The sequence below is a fragment of the Podarcis gaigeae genome (genome assembly GCF_964106915.1).
Source record: "Podarcis gaigeae genome assembly, chromosome: 13".
Taxonomy (NCBI): Eukaryota; Metazoa; Chordata; class Lepidosauria; order Squamata; family Lacertidae; genus Podarcis; species Podarcis gaigeae.
In genome coordinates this window covers 32,385,006-32,405,078 of record NC_139689.1, presented here as the reverse complement: position 1 = coordinate 32,405,078, position 20,073 = coordinate 32,385,006, and the positions used below count along the sequence as shown (strand labels likewise).

Here is a 20,073-nt window from a genome sequence, read left to right as displayed (position 1 = left end):
AATGCACTATTCCTCTTTGAGCTCACCTTAAACAGGTAGAAATAAACTTGCTTGGTGTCTGTGTCCTCTTCCTTGTGCACTGACATGAAAAGGTTCTCCACATCTACTACCATCCCCAGAAGCCGATTGATCTCTTCCTCAGAGACATTCTCCAGGTGAGACACATGGTCAGCTGAGGGCAGGTGAGAGAAATCAGGTCATGGTCTAACCCAAATGGGATGGAGCACAACGAAGGCTCATCATCCCTCCACCTCCCAACCCGCCACCATCCAGACACTCTCTTTATCTAGCAACTGGTGGGGCTTATCTACATTATATAGGTCTGCTGTGTGCAAGATTCTCTCCAGGAGGGAGGGGGACCTGTGGCCCTCCAGCTGTTGCTGGACTACAACTCCTATTGGCCTCCTCCTACCCCCATTGCCTTTTCTTCACGTCATGTCTTTTTAGAACAGGGTTTCCCAAGCTTGGGTCTCCAGCTGGGGTTTTTTTTGGACTACAACTCCCATCATCCCTAGCTAGCAGGACCAATGGTCAGGGATGATGGGAACTGTAGTCCAAAAATAGCTGGAGACCCAACTTCAGGAAACTCAGTTTTAGAAACTTGTCCATCCTGAGGGCCACATTCCGTTGCAGGCAACATTCTGGGAGCCACATGCCAGGAGTGGGTGTGACTAAAGGCAAATGAAATCTAAGCAATGGATGCAACTCTTACCTTTGTACAGTACAATACATGCCAGCAACCAGATTTCAACATACACGCACACACTTCCACTCAGGGAATTCAAGAATTCAAGGCCACATTTCAGAGAAGCAAAGCAGGCAAGGAGGGTGTAGAGCAGGACTGGTGAGGGGTGTGACCTAAGGGAATCTCAAGGCCTGGAAGACCGCACCTGGCCACCCTAGAAGTTTTTGGTCCCGTTTTGGTCCTGTGAGCAATGCCAGGACCATAATAGTAATGATCTCTGTGAGAGACTTCTTTTGGCTAAAGTACAGGGTATAGCTGTCACAAAAGTTGATACACACAAACATTTGAACACCACTCATTGTCCACCCCTGTTGTATAGTATAGTGGTCAGAGTATTAAAGTAGGACAGAGGGCAGTGAGTTCAGTCACAAAACACACTGGATGACTTTTGAGTCAGTCGCTGCCTCTCATCCTAACCTACTTCATAGGGTTGTCGTGAATATAAAATGAAAGGGGGAACCACCATCCACTGGCCTGAGTTTGATGGAGACAGACTGAGATAAAAATGAAACAAACTGTTGTGTTTTTTTTAAAAAATAACCATCAAATAAAGTCTGATATCCAATATGGAATTTGGCACCAAAAGAACAGGAGCTCTTTCTTTTTTACCTTACTATATAATACAAATGTAAGGATGCTGCTACGTAGCAGTTCATCATAAGGATAGTGGGGTGATGATGGGGGAGTGGGGATTTTGCACACCATGGGGAAAATAAGTGGGATTGGTGGGCAAAGAAAGCAGGGACACGGCCCCTACCCTTTTTAAAAAAAGAAGGTTTTTTGTACACTGCTTAGAGACAATCATAACTAAGCAGTACTGTATATAAACTGTCAAAATAAATACTAATAAACAAAAAAAAGTAGGAACAGCCAAAAGAAGGCATTCAGAAGTAACAGGGTCCAATATTATGGGTCAGGGAAAGCCTGGGCAAAAACATGTTTCCACCAGATGTCTGAAACAACTAATAAAGGATGCTTCATATATGACAGAGGAGAAGGGCATTTTTCACAGTACAGCATCACTTCTGCTGGTGGTAGACTTGATGGGGAAGTCCTCTTCCCGACTCCCAAGTGCCTTCACCTGGGCTGGGAATAAAACAGAGAGAGAGAGAGAGAGAGAGAGAGAGAGAGAGGGGCTTGCTGAGTTACCTAGCGTGTGCCCACAGCTACGGCAGGGCTCGCTGAGGTTGGTGACCGTCTGCTGCAGGTCCATACGGGGGGCTGTGGGAGGGTTTGGGTTCTTCCACCCATTGCATTTGCAAGAGTCATTAGCCTGGAGGAGTGGGGAGAAAGAGAGAGAGAGAGAGCAAGGCTGCTATGTGTAGAAAAAACTGGGGCAACGCTCACATCCATGAACACCATAACTAATATGTTACAGGTAAAAAGCTGCTTTAATAAAAGCAGAGCCATGCTGAATTTTCACTCAGGCATGTTTGAGGCAAAAATAAAAGGTGCTTTCAAGGGATGTGAAATGTACCCTGGAGTGGGTTTCGGGGAAAACACACCAAACTTCACCCCCTTTTGGCTTCATTTTTCCTGGCTGTTTACAGAAATTTTTATACTGATCTGCTTCTGCACCATTTAAAAAAAAAATTTATTTAATGTACAGAGCTAACTCTTTTCCCTTCACTGAGAGGTCCTATCCAATCAGAAATTTATTGCAGCAGACATGATGATGTATCATAGAGCTAGTCAGATTTGACTATTTATTGAGACCAGTATGAGTAAACAGAGATGCAATGGCATCTCTCTGAAGCCCCTATCAGACTCCAATTGTGCCAGAATGTGCTTTGGCAGGTGCAGCATGCACCCCACAGACAGCAACACAGTCCAGACAGGCAGGACCTATATACGTGGATGAGAGTCTGAGCAGACACTTGCCGTTTCAGTGTGCTGAACTGCCACAGCACAGAGGAGAGTTGGCTCAGGTGGCCAAGGCAATGGGAATGTGTTTCCTCCCTCTTTCTGTGTCCATTTTTGCTTCCCATAAAATCACAGCCACTAAAAATGGGGAGGGGGGAATGCAAAAATGTTTATGCAACTTAATCGGTTCCCTCATTGTTTTAAGGCAGAACAGAGCCATTCTATGTGGTGCCTGTTACGGAATGCACAGTCCCTTCCCACACATATCACTATGCTGCTGCAAATGACTGCAAAAGGAGGTTTGCAAAGATACAGTGGGAATGACTTCATCTGCCTGACTGCAGAAAGGGGACACGGGAATCCTTGAGCAGAGATGCACAACTACCAGAAGTGGAAAACTGAAAAAGCCAAGTTCCATTTCATCACTCACAATTACCAAGCTCCAGATACTGATTCCTTTGATTCATCCACATATTTAGTACTAGATCAGACATAATGGGTTGTATCCAATGCTATTCCTACTCAAGAGTAGAACTACTGAAATGAATGAATCCTAGTCAGTCATGCCCATTAACTTCAGTGGGGCCACTCATGATTTGGAATAGCACTGACCACAACTGGAAGTGCTGCAATAGCTTCACTTTTTGTGGAAATGAATTTCATGATTAGAATTAACAGCTATGACCAACGGCATGCTTCGTGCCATAAAGCTCAGTACTGCTCTTTCAGGTGGGGCAGATACAAGTCTTTAGAAGAGTTGGAAGGGAAAACAAGTATCATTTAATTCAACCCCTTGCAATGCAGAAATCTTTTGCTCAACGTGGGGCTCAAACTCATAACCCTGAGATTAAGAGTATCATGCTCTACCAACTGAGCTAGAGATACTACACATTTCAAGATTCATTTCATGATTGTTTTCTAAACATGCATATTATAATAATTACTGTATTATTATTATTAAAATGGGGCTATAGCTGAGCAAAATATAATAAACAGAAGATTCCAGGTTCACACCCTGGCATCAACAGGCAATAAATTTCAGGCAGGCATCATCCAAAAGACCTTGCCTTAAACCATGGAGGCCCATTACCAGAAAATCAGAACAATGTGGACCACATGGTTTGTTAGGCAGCTTCTTACATCCAAAAACATTTTATTTCCAACTGTTGCCATTTGCCCATAGAATTCCGGGATATGGGCGATTAAAAACGTAAACTAACATCCCGGACAAACAAATACAGCTTCTATGTCTGCAACATCTTTTCTGGTCTAGAGAAAGGATGCAGCTATGGCTGGACCACGTAGCCGGGAGGAATTCCCAGTCTTTTGATCCCTCCGGGCCCCCGTACCTTGCAGGCTGAGAACACCCCCAGCTTTTCCAGCTTCTTTGCCCGCGGGAAGCTCCGCGCATGCGCCTTACGCTGGCTCGCGCGCTGCTGCTGGCTCAACCCCGGGCGAACCGGATCGCTGCTGCTTCCTCCGGCTCCGCCTCCTCCCACTACCGGCGGAGCCGTGGCCGCAGACACTGTGGAGACGGAGGGAGCGCTAGCCTGCGGGGCCCGGCTAGCTTGCGATGAGACCTCCGGCTCCGCCATGATGCCCGGGACCCCTCCGAGGCGGCGTGGGCGCGTGGGCGCCACTGCGCGTGTGCAGGATAGGGGTTCTGGTGTGGCTATTGGCTGGAGGCTTCTACGCAGCCGCTCCCCCCTGCCACCAGTTGCATGCTGGGTGATGTAGTTCCGCAGGTATCGGGCTACTTGAAAAGGAGAATCAAGGTGCGGTGGGAAAAGGGGAAATGTGACCTCTGTTCCTACTGAAAATAGAGATTGAAAAAAAGAAAAGAGGAATGCTATTTACTCGTGTAGAAATATGGGAATGAAAACACGCAAAATAATTTTGTTTAAATTAAAATATGTATGTAATATGTAAAATACGTCTCACGATGCTTTGTATATTGCAGGTTGAAGGAAAGGGGTTTTCCTCTCAGAAGGATAAGTTTAAGAGGACTGCTAATAGCTTTGAAATGATTAGGTGAAAAAATTATTGAAATGGGGTACTTTTATGTGGCAGGGCTCGGAGCCTCCACAGGTTGACTGCAGCTCCAGTCTCACTCAAACAGGCAATAATAGCTTGGGGCTGATGGGAGTTGGGCGTTCCAAGAACCAGGTTTGTTTTATTAATGGGATCATCATTATTACTGTCTTGAATTAAATGAATGCGTGTTTTGTTACAATAAAACTTATAAAATCTAAGAAAGTCACAGGAAAAGATGCTTACAGAAAGTGACAACCCTCTTGAATTTTGGGGTGGCTCTGAATTTGTGTTGAGTGACCTAGAATTCCTTTTTTTTTTTTAAAGTTACCTGCAAAGGACAAAATGCCTCAGAATACATGCCAAATGCTGCTTCTCATGAAAAGAACCAAACGTTGATTCTTTTGTACAATGCTGCCCAGAAGTGAAGCCTTCGAAGAATGCCTCTCACCTTTACAAATACACATAAACTGAACCACTCCTACCTGGCTCTTAAAAGTACAAATATACAGTGAATGAAAGAATGCCTTCAGTCAGACTAGATACAGGACTGCAAAACTACACAGAAGGACTTATTTGTGGAAACTGACTTCCTGGATCTACTGGCTTTTCCTAGAGAAACAAAGGGAGTAAAAATGAGACATAACAGTTTAGCTGAGATTTTGGCTCTTAGTTCTGGAAACTGATCAAGATTTGGGGGCAGGTGGCAACACTATTCAGGAAGGCAAATGAAGAAGTTTCAGGTCTTTTGCAGCCATAGTACCAGAGATCATTTTAATAAGAGATCAAGGCTGCTGAGCCTTCAGAGCATATGCTCTTTTAGTGACCTCAATGGAGCATAAGATTTAATAGAGTGTGAACGCCACCCCATGTTTTTGACCTATTACATACTGGAGGTAGGCATGCCTTCCCAATGCAAGGCCATATTAACCAACCTGGGTGTTTAGTTCTGGAAACAGTCTATACTGTACATCTATATTTGAATTCTGTTGTACCATCAAAAACTAGTTTTGGAGACCTGACTGATAAGTCGCAGATCTATTTTAATTTGTAAACAATATTTTTCTTTCTTTGAAACACCCTCTCCCCCCGCAAACACTTGATGCAACCAATTCCAAGGGGAGGAGGATTCCATTCCTAACATCAAAAACTTCACTCAGCATTATGTGAAGATTCTTTACCAGGCAAATGGACCTTTTACTTCCCTTACAGAAATGGCACTACTAATGTTTTCTTTACAAAAGCTTTCTCCTGGACAATTTGGATGTGCACAAACATTCCATGATGTCACAGCAGCTCAGTCCACAATTCAAGGGCACCTGCAGGCAACAAGCCATGTTTCGCCCACCCACACAGTAGTCCCTTGTTTCCTTTCCAGATACAGAATCATTCTTGGAAGAATATTTGTGATCCAAGGATAAAGAACTACAATACTTGAAAATCTAAGAATATTAGCAGTGTAAGCCCAACAATTGGAGGGACGCAGGTGGCGCTGTGGGTTAAAGCCTCAGCGCCTAGGACTTGCCGATCGAAAGGTCGGCGGTTCGAATCCCTGCGGCGGGGTGCGCTCCCGCTGCTCGGTCCCAGCGCCTGCCAACCTAGCAGTTCGAAAGCACCTCCGGGTGCAAGTAGATAAATAGGGACCGCTTACCAGCGGGAAGGTAAACGGCGTTTCCGTGTGCGGCTCTGGCTCGCCAGAGCAGCGATGTCACGCTGGCCACGTGACCCGGAAGTGTCTCCGGACAGCGCTGGTCCCTAGCCTCTTAAATGAGATGGGCGCACAACCCCAGAGTCTGTCAAGACTGGCCCGTACGGGCAGGGGTACCTTTACCTTTACTTTAAGCCCAACAATTGAGAGTATAATGATGTGAATTCATCCAAGCAAATTGTAAAATGTCCTCCAAATTTCAGAGTAAAGAGTTATCTTACTTCCAGGTAAGTTTAGTGGAGATGCCAGACATTAATGTGGCTGATTTATACAAAGACAGAAGCTGCTTTTCTGGTCAGTATCTGATTTATAAAAAATTTATTTTTCAAATCATACACAACTGGAGCTTTGCATTGAAGAGACTGACAGACTCCTCCCCTTAAATACCAATATGAGTTAAGACAAAATTGCCTCAGGCACTAGTTCAGAAACAAAATCTGTGGTCTCCCTTCTGCAGTTTTATTTAGTGGAATTACCAATATTTCATCTCCATGTGAATACATATTATTGCCCCCCTCCCCACATCACGTCCATCCTCCCCACCCCCCTGCATCTATACACCCACCAACATCATACTATAAGGTTATTAACAATGGCATCATGTTGCTCAAAAGAAGTGATAATTTTAATACAATTTTTCTTCAACAGGCTGAATTAGTGCATTATATCCAAAATGTAAATAGGAAAAAAAATATTAATGCAGAGTTGGTATACCCAAAGCCCAATGCAAACGTAGGTGGGTGCAAGGCTAGTTGGTATATGTGATTAAAGAGATACTGATTGGTTATATGTTGAAAACAAGAATACAAAATACAGAAGAAAATCAGATCCCTGCCCCCCCCCCCGCAACCCCTAGCAATACTCATAATTGTGATTTGGTCAAAACAAGGCTTAAAGGCCAGAAGTTCTTCCTCAATCTACCATTACTGCTACCGTTTCATTTAGTGGTTACCTGTGTGTTTCGTTACAGCACTTGCTTTTTATAAGAGCAAGTCTATACCATATCTAGACCAGGCTCCTGGCCAAGGAACCCTGGGAGTTGTCATTCTGCCAGCATACAACTCTCAGCGCCTTCCCCAGCCTACGGCAACCACACTTTCTTTAGGGTTAAGCCCTACCGGTGGAAGTGGCTTAGAATCACCAAGCAGGTGTTCCAAAAGTCACTTCTGGTTGAAGTAAGGCAGGTCTTCCTTCCAAGCGGCTGCGAGCAAATACGATGCTGTAAGAACCCTTCAGAAAAAGAAATGGAAAAGGAAAAGGAAAGGCAGAGATAGGAGAGGCCAAAGCTCTGGAAATGCACATCACCTACCCATGAAGAGTGGTCGAAGAGGTGTGCCATAGTTCCTTTGTGTGTTTTTGCTCTTTTTATAAAAAAAAAGGTGACTAAGACTTTTTTTAAAAAGATGAATTCATCATTTGTACAGAAGAGGGGGCAGGTGGTTCTTGCTCCCTCCATTCTGCAACCAGAGGGAAAGAGAGGGGAGGAGACACAGCAGCAAAAAAGGGGGCGATTGGGAAGAGGTGGGAAGAAGAGGGATCCTGGCAGCTGTTCTTCCGTAAGTGCGATTGGTTGAGGCGCATTCCAGTTGGGGCCGCCCAGAGGGGCAGGCAGTGTGGCCCCTTCAGTTGCAACACGGCCCCTTGCTGGGTTGGCTACTCTCCTGGAGGTCGACACCTCGGTTCCTGCCTGCTGTTCCCGTTGGGCACTGCGGTTCGTTTTTGGGGAGCTTCTTGGCTGAGGGGGGGGAAAAAGGAAGAGGCACATCCAAGTGAACTGATTTGTAAGATTCACTCTGTGGCGGGAGCAGGGGATTAAGATCCTGTCCGTCCCAGCTCCTGGAAGCTAGCATCCTCTCAATTTCCTGCTGCTTCCAAAGGGGTAACTGGCACCGCAATATTCAGCTGGTCAGTCAAGATGAATATATTCAGCTTCTCTGTCTCTAGACTCCCGTGCCTTTCTACTCCACACACCCCTTGCCCCCAGCTGCCTTGCTTAACCACTGCCTCCTGCCCACCTCTCTGGCCTCTCTACCCTACTTCTTTCTCACGTCTCTCCCCCCCCCCCCCCATTTCTCAGCACACTACCCACTCTGTAGGCCCTTATTTCAGCTCCCCTCCCTTGGGACCTCATTCCACCCGATCTTCCAGAGCCTGTATTCCTCCTACCCAGCACTTTTGGCAACAGAGAGTCAACAGAGAGTGCCAGACTAGGACCTGAGAGGTCAAATACCACCTTGGACATAAAGCTCACTGGGTGACCTTGGGCCAGTCACTGCCTCTCAGCCTAACCTACTTCACAGGCTTGTTGTGAGGATTAAATGACCGGGGGTGGGGGAAGAATCATGCACACCACCTTGAACTCCTTGGAAAAAAAGGTGGGATAGAAACTGAATGAATGAATGAATCCCCACACGGCCTTTCCTGGACCTAGGCCTGCAAGTTTCCTCAAGTCTGAACTGGCCTATTCTGCAGCGAACTGCACCCCAAGCTGTTCAGGAACCCAAGATTGTGATGTGTGTGTGTTTGTGTCTGTTTATTTATTTATTTAACATCACTTTGTTCCCAATATATGGCAGTGTGGAGGGTGACTCGCCAGCCTGCGTCTCCCCATCACTTTACTAACCTATCGCCATGAAGGTCTCATTCACATTCATTGCCGTCTTTGCGGATGTCTCCATAAACAGCAAGCTGTTGTCATCTGCATAGGACTGGGCTTCCTGCAAGGGAATGTGTCGAGCCAAATCAGAATCTGTGCAGAGACATGCACTCAGCCAACCTTTTGGTGGCCTGATCTGGTGCTTCCTAGAACCACAACTCAGTAACAGAAAGGAAGGGACATGTCAGAAGTGCTACCCTTTATAACCAGTATAAACACTGCCTTCAACCTCTGTTCACCAAACGCCTATAAACAGAGAGATGGTAAAAAGAAGACAGCTAAACTCATCGGTGAATGGCTAGCCACCACAGCTGCATAGCAGTCTCCAGGCTTTCCAGTTCAGTTCAATACTGCTGTCAGCACCTTGCACCCTCACTTAGTTCTGGTCACCACATGGCGTTTTGCTCCCAGGACGGGAAAGATGATGTGGATTCCAAACTAGTGCGGACAAGAGGCTTGTAGAAGACTGCTCAGCGTGAGAAAAGAGCTATGATTGGAGCAGGCCTAGCAAGGGGCGTCATGTTCGTTGGGTGTCCCAGCTGTGCTTGAAAAACAGAATTCGCTAATGGAGGAATGATGACAGCCTTGGCCACTGCCAGCATCATCCCGGGGGGTGGCACAGTGGAGACACTCCAGTCTCCCAGGACGGCATGACTCAATGGTAACTGAACCTGGCATGACAGCTGAGGGGCAGCCACTGATGCCTCCAAGAAGCGAGTGCCTCCCCACCGCCACACACACTCTTAAGATCTACTCATGAGGCCCTTTCTCCAGAACCCCATAATACAGTAGTACCTCAGGTTAAGAACTTAATTGGTTCTGGAGGTCCATTCTTAACATGAAACTCTTCTTAAACTGAAGCACCACTTTAGCTAATGGGGCCTCCCGCTGCCGCTGTGGCGCAATTTCTGTTCTCAGCCTGAAGCTAAGTTCTTAACCCGAGGTACTATTTCTGGGTTAGTGGAGTCTGTAACCTGAAGCACCTGTAACCTGAAGCTTCTGTAACCCGAGATACCACTGTATTGGAGAACTATTACTCTCTACCAGGATCTTTTCTGTCGGCCCCCCAATACTTCTGGATTCCCCTTCCAAAGGAGATTATAACAGCCCCCTCTCTGCTTTAGGCAGTCAAGTAAAACCTGGCTGTTTCAGTTGGTCTTTGAGAATTAACTACTACTCTGCCCTGTTTTATATTGATGATAGCACTGTCTTCAGTTCACATTGTGGTTTTTCAGTTGTTGCCTCTACTGTAATACACTATGAAACTCGACTGAATGACTGTCTAATATGATACCATCTGCCCTGTGGGAAGAACATATGATGCTGGTTCTTGTTTGAGTAGGGCTGGTTGTTTTGGGGGGTATCTGTTGTGTTTTACAAGTGTCATTAGCCACTTTAGCAGAAAAAAACAGGAAGTTAACTTACTCAATAAACAAGTATTTAAAAAAACAATAATACATAGTAGCATATTCCCGTACAAGATACTTGACAATTCCCAGAATTTTGCTCACACTGTCATGATCACTTAGCATTTATAACACATTCCTAAGACTTCCAAAGCTATACAGAGTAGTTGTACAGATTACCAAGCAACTGTAAGATACGGTAGTTCAGCATCTGCTATATATATATATACTGTATGTATGTGTGTGTGTAGTAAAGTTGTATGCCTGCCTATCTGTTCTCTATAGGTTTTGACCACCTCTCAAGGTATCAGCATGGGGGTTCATGAGATGTGAGTTCCGCCGTTTTGAATCAAGACAGTGGACAGAAATGTGACTTTGGCATGACTTTGCCCCCCCCTGAAGTTGATTCAGGTCATGTTGAATCCCTGGGTTGGTGTGTGCGTGTGTGTGCGTGAAGCCCTGAAACTATCAATTTAAAAATCACAATATTTATTGGTTTCTTTAAATTCCCATGCCGTGCCAAGCACTTCCCACTAGTTACATATAGATTGGATGAGAAGGAGAGGAAAGCTGTTTGCCTAGCCATGTTAGCAAGTTCATGACAGCAGCTTCCTGCAGTCACAGGGCGACTACAAGGAGGTTTACTTCCCAAGGCAATGAATGCTACTCACCTGGAAATCAACAGCTCGCTTGCTGGCCAAGTCAGCCTTGTTCCCTGCCAGGGCAATGACTATGTTAGAGCTGGCTTGCCGCTGCAGTTCCTTCACCCAGTTCTTGGCTCGTACAAAGGTGTCCTACAAAAAGGAAGCAGGCAAGGAAAGAGAGAAGTCAGCTCAGCAGTCAGTTCAGTGCAAGAAGAATACCAGTTCTTTCTAACTGGAATGCCAACACACTCTTCCTAACAAGCAGAACAGCATGTTCACTGGCCTGTCACTTCCATCTTAGTTTTGCATATCCAAGGCTGGGCAAAGATTGACAGCGGCGGAGGAAAAATTGCTAGCAAAAATGACATTTTTATAACATTCAGAGTTATGGGTGCTGCTGGATTTTACATGTAAATGAGTGCGTTGGACAGGTTTATGCTTAACAAACATTGCATGGAGACCTTAAACTGCTGTATTCAGACTTCAAAATTCCTCAACGTCCAATTTAAATACCAAGATTTTAAAATGTTAGGATTTGGCTAAGGTTCAGGAGCTCACAGAATTGTGTATTTTGGGGCTATCGTCACATGCCTTAGTATATGGAAATGAAATGAAATTGACACGAGAACAGTAAGCATGGAAGTGTTGCAACAGAAGGCAGTAGTTGAGTCTAAGGCAGTAGTTGAGTCTGCTGTACTACTAAAGGCTGCAGGTGAGCGCTTCTAACTTTCCCCTTTCCCCAACATGCTACTTTTCCAGATGCAGAGATTATTTTTTTTTTATGGAAGAATGTTGCATCATGGAGACGATGCCATCCAAAGTGGTGAAGCCCAGACAACAGATTTACAACCTCACTTACTAGACCCAACAGTAAATTCGAATTGCAACTAAGGTCTAAAGAGCCTGTTTTCATACCACCAAGGAAAACCAAGCATTTTTAATCTTAAAGCAAGCCCAAGGGGCTTGGCTTTCCTTGAAAGTTTTACCCTGGGCCATAAAGCATTTGTCAAATGGATTCATACACGTCCAGGACTTCAGGCATTCAAGATTATCGGAACAAGAGAAGAGGCCCTCTTGGGTCTAAGCTGACAAGACAGAGTCAAAAATCCTCACCATGTTGGTGATGTCATAGACAACAATGGCCGCTTGGGCACCCCGGTAATACATGGGTGCCAGACTGTGGTAGCGCTCCTGCCCAGCTGTATCCCAAATCTCAAACTTGACCGTTGTGTCATCTAGGCAAATGGTCTGTGTGAGGAAAGCCGCTGGAAAAGAAACAATAGCTCAGAGTTACAGGAAGGTACAACAAAATCTTGGTTTGAACTCTGCACATGTTCTGATACATTTCCTAGATACCGTTGTTTTACTTGCACATTCAAGTACAAGTTTTACTTGTAATATTGGAGATGATTAATTTTTGCTATGATCGGTATTATGTTTTTGTCTCTTTATTGTTAAACGTCACTACCAATTATCTGCGGATTCTTTAACTTTATTGTGTACTTGGAGATATTGTTGTTTATGGCTATTTAATTTAAATTCTGTTGTATTTTTTGTAATTATAGAAAACTTTTATTACCCCAACTTTCCTCCAAAGAGCTCAAGGTAGTGTAAATAGTCCCCCCTCCCATTTTATCATTGTGATAACCCCCTGATATGGGTTAAGCTTAAGAGTGAGCGACTAGCTGAAGGCCACTCGATGGGCATCATGGTTCAGTGGGTATTTGAACTCAGGTCCTAGTCTGACATGCTAACCCATGGGTAGGCAAACTAAGGCCTGGGGGCTGGATCCGACCCAATCACCTTCTAAATCCGGCCCGCGGACAGTCCAGGAATCAGCGTGTTTTTACATGAGTAGAATGTTTCCTCTTATTTAAAATGCATCTCTGGGTTATTTGTGGAGCATTGTTGTAATCCAAACCAAACATCTGAAGGGCCACAGATTAGCCCTGCTGCAAGTGATTAAGATACTATGGGACCTGGCTGCAAAAAGAGCAATGTTAGCCATTTGAGGGCGGGGGGGATTTGTTAAGTAGAAGCCCTCCTTTTGTGCAGAGCTTGGACAGAAGATCAGTTCACACATCCCTTTGGCTTGTGTGCAGGAGTTAAGCTTTGGGCTGATATGATCTGCACCAAGGGATGAACGCCAAGTTCAAACAGGAAGGGCACAGGACAACTGCCCTCACATTTGTGCAACTGCCCTCTTCTTCTAGATGCCAGGTTCAGAACCCAAAATGCTTTCTGGAAGAAGTGCAAAGCTTTCTGTTTTCGGAATGGCATTTGACAGCTGGGGTAAAGCCAAGTGTGGGTTACCTAGCAGAGAATTTTGTTGTGGCACCTGCATACTCCTGTTTGTTCTTACCCATCCCAAGCCTGCAAAACAGAATATAAACTAAAGAACGTTAAGGTGAACCAGGTCTTCTATCTGTATGCAAGTAGGCTCCACCTGTCCATACCTTCTGCAGCATGAAGTGGAGTGGGTCTACAAAGCACCCCCCCACACACACACACAAGGCAGAGGTCAGGTCAGTCCACACTGAGTCCTATGCCCCACAGCGTATATACAACATGTACCTGGCAGGCTGTGGGCAAACCAGGTCCTAAGCAGCCACTGCTCTATTCAGATGAAACCAAATAGGACTTGACATCACTGACTCCAACCAAGCCAGAAGTCCCCACTTTGCAAAAATTGCGCCAGAACTGCCAAGGTCGATCTTGACAGAGGGGCATTGTAAGAGGTGAAGCAAGAACTTCAGGCGTCAGGCTGGCTAATCTGCTCAGGGCAGAGAAGACGCTTCTTCCAAACTGACATTTTTGCAAGGATAGACAAATGCGCAGCCTTCTCTTCCTTTTGCCGTTTCGTCTGCAAGTTTCAGCCAGAAGTGGCATCGTGGCTCTAAAAAAAAGTCTAGAAGGAACTGTTGAAACAGATTAACCCCCGTTGCCCCCTACAGACAACCACATCCTTCTGCCAAGTTGCCTCTGTTTGAAAATATTGCTGGGTAGGAGAACACTGTCAGAAGAGCAGTGAGAATTAGCAATGGCAGACGAGCTTCTTTAGCGACAGCTTGCTCTCTGCTGCCAACTTCCCCCAGTAGTTTAAACCAGGCTTTTAGTGTTGCAGCCCCAGCTCTCTGGAACAAATTACCAGCTGAAACCAGACAAGCAGCTAATGAAAACATTTTTGTTTAGGAAGGCTTTCCCTGTCATTTAAGGAAGATTAATTATACATCTGATTAAATCGTATTGTTGTTTCAGAGTATAAATGGTTTTATTGTTTTAGAGCTCGCCGAAGTGATTTTATTAGTCTTGGAGCTTGTGCTTTATTCCATTTTGTACAATGTAGGTCTATAAATCTGTTTAGTCATTATAATAGTTTACAGCTGTAAGTGACTGTTGAGATATGTAGGGAATACATAATGTCCTAGGTGGGAAAAGCAGGGCCGACAAACAGGCCTGGCTAGTGCTTCACTTTGAAATGGAATGGGTGCCTTGTTAGGCTCACTGAGAATTCTTTGCACCATATCAGTGTGGAAAGAGCTCCCTAATCACAAAAAGTTTGCAAGCTGGGGGGGAGGTCCTGCAAAGGCCCAAGACTCTTCTGTAACTTAACCCACAGCTGGAGTCCACCAATACTCACCTCCAATTGTGCTCTCCTGGTACTCATGGAACTGTCCTTTCACAAAGCGCAAGACCAGGCTGGACTTCCCAACAGCTGACTCACCCAGAAGAACCAATTTGAACTGACAGATCTTGTTCCCGGCAGCTGGCCCGTTTGGCCGTGCAGCTCCACCGCGGCCTGCCATGGCCTGTTCCAAGGGCACAGGCTCTGATGAGAAGGAGATGGGACTGTTGGCGAGGAACACAAATCTCCAACTGAAAGAAAGAGACATTTCAGTGGTGTGAAGCCGGCTTTTGAGCTAGCACAGAGGTGGGGAAACCCGTGGCCCTCCGGGTATTCTTGAACTCCACATCCTGTCAGTCCCAGCTGGCACAGGTGTTCTGCCCCTGATCCAGCAGCTCAAATGTGGAACTGGAAGCTTCATTCTTGCCACAAGCTCTCCTGGGTGGTTTCAGGTGAACTGCTCCTCTGTCGTTCCAATGTACAGAGCATCTTACCTGAAGTGGCTTCTTAGTCCTTCTAATAAGCGCATGCACTGTATTGTTCGCCACTGTTTTACCATTACAACAGCATTAGTCCGCAGCATTAAAACTTCTAACGTGATTGGCTGGGTTGAGGGATGTTCCAGCCCAGTGGATAAAATATCAAGCTATAAATTAGGACGTCTCAATCTCACATCTAAGGAAGCCAGGCTATCTTCCACCAGGGCCAGGGCTTTTTCAGTGATGGCTCTGACCTGGTGGAATGCTCTGTCCCACGAGACTAGGGCCCTGCAGGACTTGATCTCCTTCCGCAGGGCCTGTAAGACAGAGCTATTCTGCCTGGCCTTCAATTTGAATTAGCCTGGTCCTCTATTTCCTTTTCTCCTTTCCTCTTCCGTGAAGAAACCCTTTCTGGGACCCCACATTTAAATTCTTCCCTGGTCTCCTTGCTGGCCCTAGTAGGACCAACTTGACCAGTTAGCCCTGGTGATCATTTGATGTCTACTGACTGGGGTCCCCCCCAATAACCCCTGAATTTTAGAATTCTATTGATATTGATGCTGCATTTTATGTTGTATTTTATGCTGTTTTTAAGTTGCATTTTAATCAATGTTTTATATTTGCTGTTAGCCACCCTGAGCCCGATTTTTAAACCAGGACATGTGGAATATAAAGAATATTATTACTACTACTACTACTATCTTCCATAACTCACTGGGTGGCCTTAGGAAAAGTTTAGTCTTCATGTCCACCGACAGGGGACGATACTGATCCAATTTGCGGGGATGTAGTAAGGATTATAAGAAGGTAGCTCTATGTTGAATAGATGTGTAATAATGTATGTGACTAACTGTATGAGCATATAGCTCAGCTATTTGTGTACCCATATACAGTGGTACCTTGAGTTAAAAACTTAATTCGTTCTGGAGGTCCGTTCTTAACATGAAACTGTTCTTAACCTGAAGCACCACTTTAGCTAATGGGGCCTCCCACTGCCGCCACCACCACCGCCGCGCAATTTCTGTTCTCATCCTGAAGCTAAGTTCTTAACCCGAGGTACTATTTCTGGGTTAGCAGAGTCTGTAACCTGAAGCTTCTGTAACCCAAGGTACCACTGTACTACATTTAGGCATCAAGGCTCAGTATGCGCAGAGCAAAAGAGACTGTGGAACTCATCTTACTTTTTTACTTAGGTAAAAAGTGACATTAGCTTTCCACACTACACTTCTCTGTGCCTCAAACTTTCTTTCTTTTTAAACATAATTTTTATTAAGCACTTTCTTTGGTTACAAAAGTAGGTGTGCTATCTCTTTTTTCAGGTCATAGTGTCTTTTTTACAGAGCAGTGACACTGGATGTGAGACATTAAGTATTGAATGCAGTACAGTGGTACCTCGGGTTACATACACTTCAGGTTACATACGCTTCAGGTTACAGACTCCGCTAACCCAGAAATATTGCTTCAGGTTAAGAACTTTGCTTCAGGATGAGAACAGAAATTGTGCTCTGGCAGCGGGGCAGCAGCAGTAGGTTCCATTAGCTAAAGTGGTGCTTCAGGTTAAGAACAGTTTCAGGTTAAGAACAGACCTCCGGAACAAATTAAGTACTTAACCCGAGGTACCACTGTATAAGGTTGTTGGAGGAGAAAGTGGGAGAGGAGGTGGGGTGGTTAAAATTATATTCTTTTAGTTAGTGTATGCATGGAGCTTTTGTGTCAGCGTCACTTGGGTATGTTCTTTTTCTATTCATTTTTTGTTTTTCTTAGGCAGTGAGAGAGGTTTGGGTGGGGGGTGCAGGGCATGGTTGGTTGTCTTTAGTTGACCACAGTGAGAATTCTTTGCTTGGATTGTGGGGGGCAGGGATTGGTGACACCTCAAACTTTCTCCACCCAAGGATGCTAAATATTCAAACCAGCTGACCTTTAGACAAGGCACTCAGAGTTTTACAATTTATACTGAGTATACTGAGCAGTAACTCAAAAGTGAAAGAAATGAGTTACTGTTAATCAGTAGTCCCTGATATATCCGGGAACAACCAACCCGACATTTATCGAGTTAAGCTATTGAAGCTAAATACTTCTTTTCTCTGCTGAATGTTTAAAGCAATAAGATGGGTCTACCAGGTTACTATGTGTACTGACTGCACACGCTCTTATTTAGTGTTTGACTGTGGTGCGTGTGTGTTTTTACTAAATACTGCACAGGCTAACCCTGAATAAATATAAACAGAAATTGTTACTGGCAACTTCTCGGGTCACAACCAACAGCACAACAACCAGACCTTCCTCAGCCTGGATATGGATTGTGAGAAACCATGTAGCATCTTACAGACCTACAAGAGTCTTCTTAAGGCACTGAGGTTTGGTGGATATGATCTAACTTCAATATGAATCACATATGTACTCCACTTCATTTTGCCCTAAACCTTTGCCAGAGAAAAGCCTCTGGTGCCTTGCTATAATACTAGCACAGGGCCCACCAATATGATGTTCATGGAAGGTGGGCTTGTGGATTAAAAGAATCTCAACGTTGCATCCGAAATAGGACACTTCTCCTGTGATCCTTGACCATCAACCGTGCTAGCTGGGGCTGATGGTTTCCCCATCCCTCCCCTACAAAATCCCTATCGGTGACGGACTGGCGACCTGCAGCAGGGGTGGAGCACAGGTTTTGCTTTAGGAAAGCCAAATGTAGCATCTGCTCTGCATTCAGAAGGCCGCAGATTCAATCCCTGGCATCTCCAGCTAGGGCTGGGAAGGCTTCCCTATCTGAAACCCCAGAGACCTACTACCAGTTAGCATAGACAATACTGACCAAAGATATAAAGCAGTTTCCTGTGTTTCATCGCTATGACAGTGTCCTTAAACGCAGCACTTCATTTCCATGAAAGTGAATGCCCACCATTCACTTACACGAGAGAAGAATTGCACTCACGCTCCAGTATTAAGAATTAAGCATGCTCCCATCTGCATAGTTTGCTTCTTGGCATGCTGGAGTGTAACAGAATGCTGGGAGCTAGCTACCCCACCCATCTGGCCATGTAGAAGGGTAGACTTTTAAAGAGACATATCCATATATTCAGGAAAACGGTCAAAGCAATTACACTATACATCACCTTCCTGAACTGTGGCACAACTAACATTTAACAAGGATTTAGAGCACAGGGGAGAAAGATACTGCTGAACTACAGCTTCCATCCTCTGTGGCCATTGGCCATACTTGCTGGGGTGATGGGAGTTGTAGTTCTGTAACATCTGGAAGGCCAAATGTTCTCAACGCCCAATAAAGAAGGGCAGGCACCGGAAAGAGGAAGGGTGCCTTAAGTTTCGGGGCAGCAAACCTAACTTTTACAAGTAAGGCTTTTACATTCAAGCAATGCAGAATGTTCAGGCAACATTGTTCCTGCATACAGGCTTAAGAGAATCTGCAATAGAGAGGCAAGCAAGGGGTAGGGGTGGGGCAGGGTTGCAGTGATGACCAGGGATTGAGATAAAACAGTGGGAGTGGGGAGAAGCCAAATGGCAAAAGGTGGGGCAAGAAAGATAATAGGGAAATTGTTGCACAAAGGAGGGGCCTGTTCCCTTTAGTAACAATAATACGAACTTTCATTCACGTATAATGCACCAGCATTTTTACAGGCTTCAAGAGGCAGACCAGTGTTATGATCCTTATATGTACTGCCAAACACCAAATGGACTCATCTAAGAGTCAAAATTTGAGTCACAGTCCACTTTCTTAATCACTACACAAACTTTGGAGAAGTCTTTCAAAGAATGTCAATCCATGCAATATAACGGTAGTAAGAAAAGGGATTTGCCGTAATAAAACTGTTGGTTATTATCATGTTGGATTTGTCTGATGAGGAAAGTACTGTATCCGTTAAGTTCAGATGACATACAAAATTCACAAATTATTGACTCCCAAGGTGGCTCCCTGAAAAAAGGCCCATTTTTATTACAATCCTTCAGGCTGATTGTTTTAAATGCAGCCTTTATTTACAGCAACTATGATCACAGATAGAATATATATACTCATAGTCCAAAGCATATTAGGATACAGTAGGACAGAAAGGGTCTGAGAACCCTCTCTCTTAGAATCCACACCCTAGGTTAGAATGTCATAGCTTTAGGGATAGGATATCTTATACAGGAAATGTCACACCTGTTGAACTTCTGCCCGACAAAGCTGATAAACGTGCACTCATCCCCTTAAGAGGAAATTAACTGGCATCTCCAGTGAGCAGCGCACCAGTAAAGAGCTCCTCTGTCCAAACGCACAAATTCAGTGTTTTTCGTGAACACCCAATCCTCTGGGAGCTTTGCATACGAATTGTGACTACTCCCGCTCTTAGACTGCAAGCCTCACAGGCTCGCAAGGAGAACTGTTTCTGCTTATGGCGTTTCTACAAAGCGCCGTGCTGGGCGGAGCAAACAACAACCCTGCTGGGTCGGCCAGAGCGGTCCTCCTAGTCCAGCATCCTGTTTCCAAGAGCGGCGCACGGCATGCCTCCAGGAAGCCCGCAGGCGGGGCCCGAAGACAACAGGTGCTCGAGAGAGGTGCACTGCCCCTGGCCATGGAGGCTCCATCCATGCTCGCCACGGCCGAGGCAGCCCCGCTATGGCCAGCAACGCCCATCTGCGAGGGAGGCGAAGCCGCGGGGCTCCTTCTCCGCAGGCAGGACAGCTTGCGCTCCCCCAAGCCCAGCCCAGGCCGGCCTCCTCCGGACCCGACCCCCATCACTCACCCGCTCCCGCCTGCGGGACCGCCGCCGCCGCCACCAGTCCTCCCGCTGCTCGGTATCCCCCTTTACCCACCACTCCAAAAATCTCAAACGGCGCCACTTCCGCCCTCGGCTCCTTTCCAGCTTCTTCCGCTTCCGCTAAAGGCTCCTCCTGACAGCGGGGGCGGGTTTTTTTTG

At 45.6% G+C, this 20,073-nt stretch overlaps 2 protein-coding genes across 3 annotated transcripts in view; both read right to left on the bottom strand.

Annotated features, from left to right (window-relative positions):
* KAT2A (lysine acetyltransferase 2A) overlaps positions 1-4,228 on the bottom strand; it is a 28,268-nt gene extending 24,040 nt beyond the window's left edge. The window contains exons 1-3 of the mRNA XM_083708753.1: positions 3,958-4,228; positions 1,895-2,018; positions 27-172 (exon numbers count right to left, since the gene is read on the bottom strand). Coding sequence (XP_083564879.1) covers positions 27-172; positions 1,895-2,018; positions 3,958-4,203 — 516 coding nt within the window. The 5' untranslated portion in view covers positions 4,204-4,228. The remainder of the gene's footprint in view (positions 1-26; positions 173-1,894; positions 2,019-3,957) is intronic.
* A 2,406-nt stretch (positions 4,229-6,634) lies between these two features.
* Positions 6,635-20,073, bottom strand: RAB5C (RAB5C, member RAS oncogene family). Of its 2 annotated transcripts, none has more exons than XM_083708884.1 (6): positions 19,970-20,073; positions 14,694-14,929; positions 12,167-12,318; positions 11,081-11,203; positions 8,971-9,064; positions 6,635-8,082 (listed from the first exon to the last, which is right to left on the bottom strand). In XM_083708884.1, the coding sequence occupies exons 2-6, from the start codon at positions 14,857-14,859 to the stop codon at positions 7,970-7,972; spliced, it is 648 nt and encodes a 215-aa protein (XP_083565010.1). In that variant the 5' UTR covers positions 14,860-14,929; positions 19,970-20,073; the 3' UTR covers positions 6,635-7,969. The 2 variants fall into 2 exon arrangements, with proteins under 2 accessions (XP_083565010.1, XP_083565009.1); XM_083708883.1 differs by having other exon boundaries at positions 19,900-20,058.

What these genes read in the sequence shown, in the direction of transcription:
- RAB5C (XM_083708884.1), bottom strand. Translation starts at nt 14,859, where the DNA reads ATGGCAGGCCGCGGTGGAGCTGCACGGCCAAACGGGCCAGCTGCCGGG. An exon ending in CCAGGAGAGCACAATTGGAG is followed by an intron (nt 12,319 to 14,693) that starts GTGAGTATTGGT and finishes TTTCTTTTCCAG; the next exon opens with CGGCTTTCCTCACACAGACC. An exon ending in AGCGAGCTGTTGATTTCCAG is followed by an intron (nt 9,065 to 11,080) that starts GTGAGTAGCATT and finishes ATTCCCTTGCAG; the next exon opens with GAAGCCCAGTCCTATGCAGA.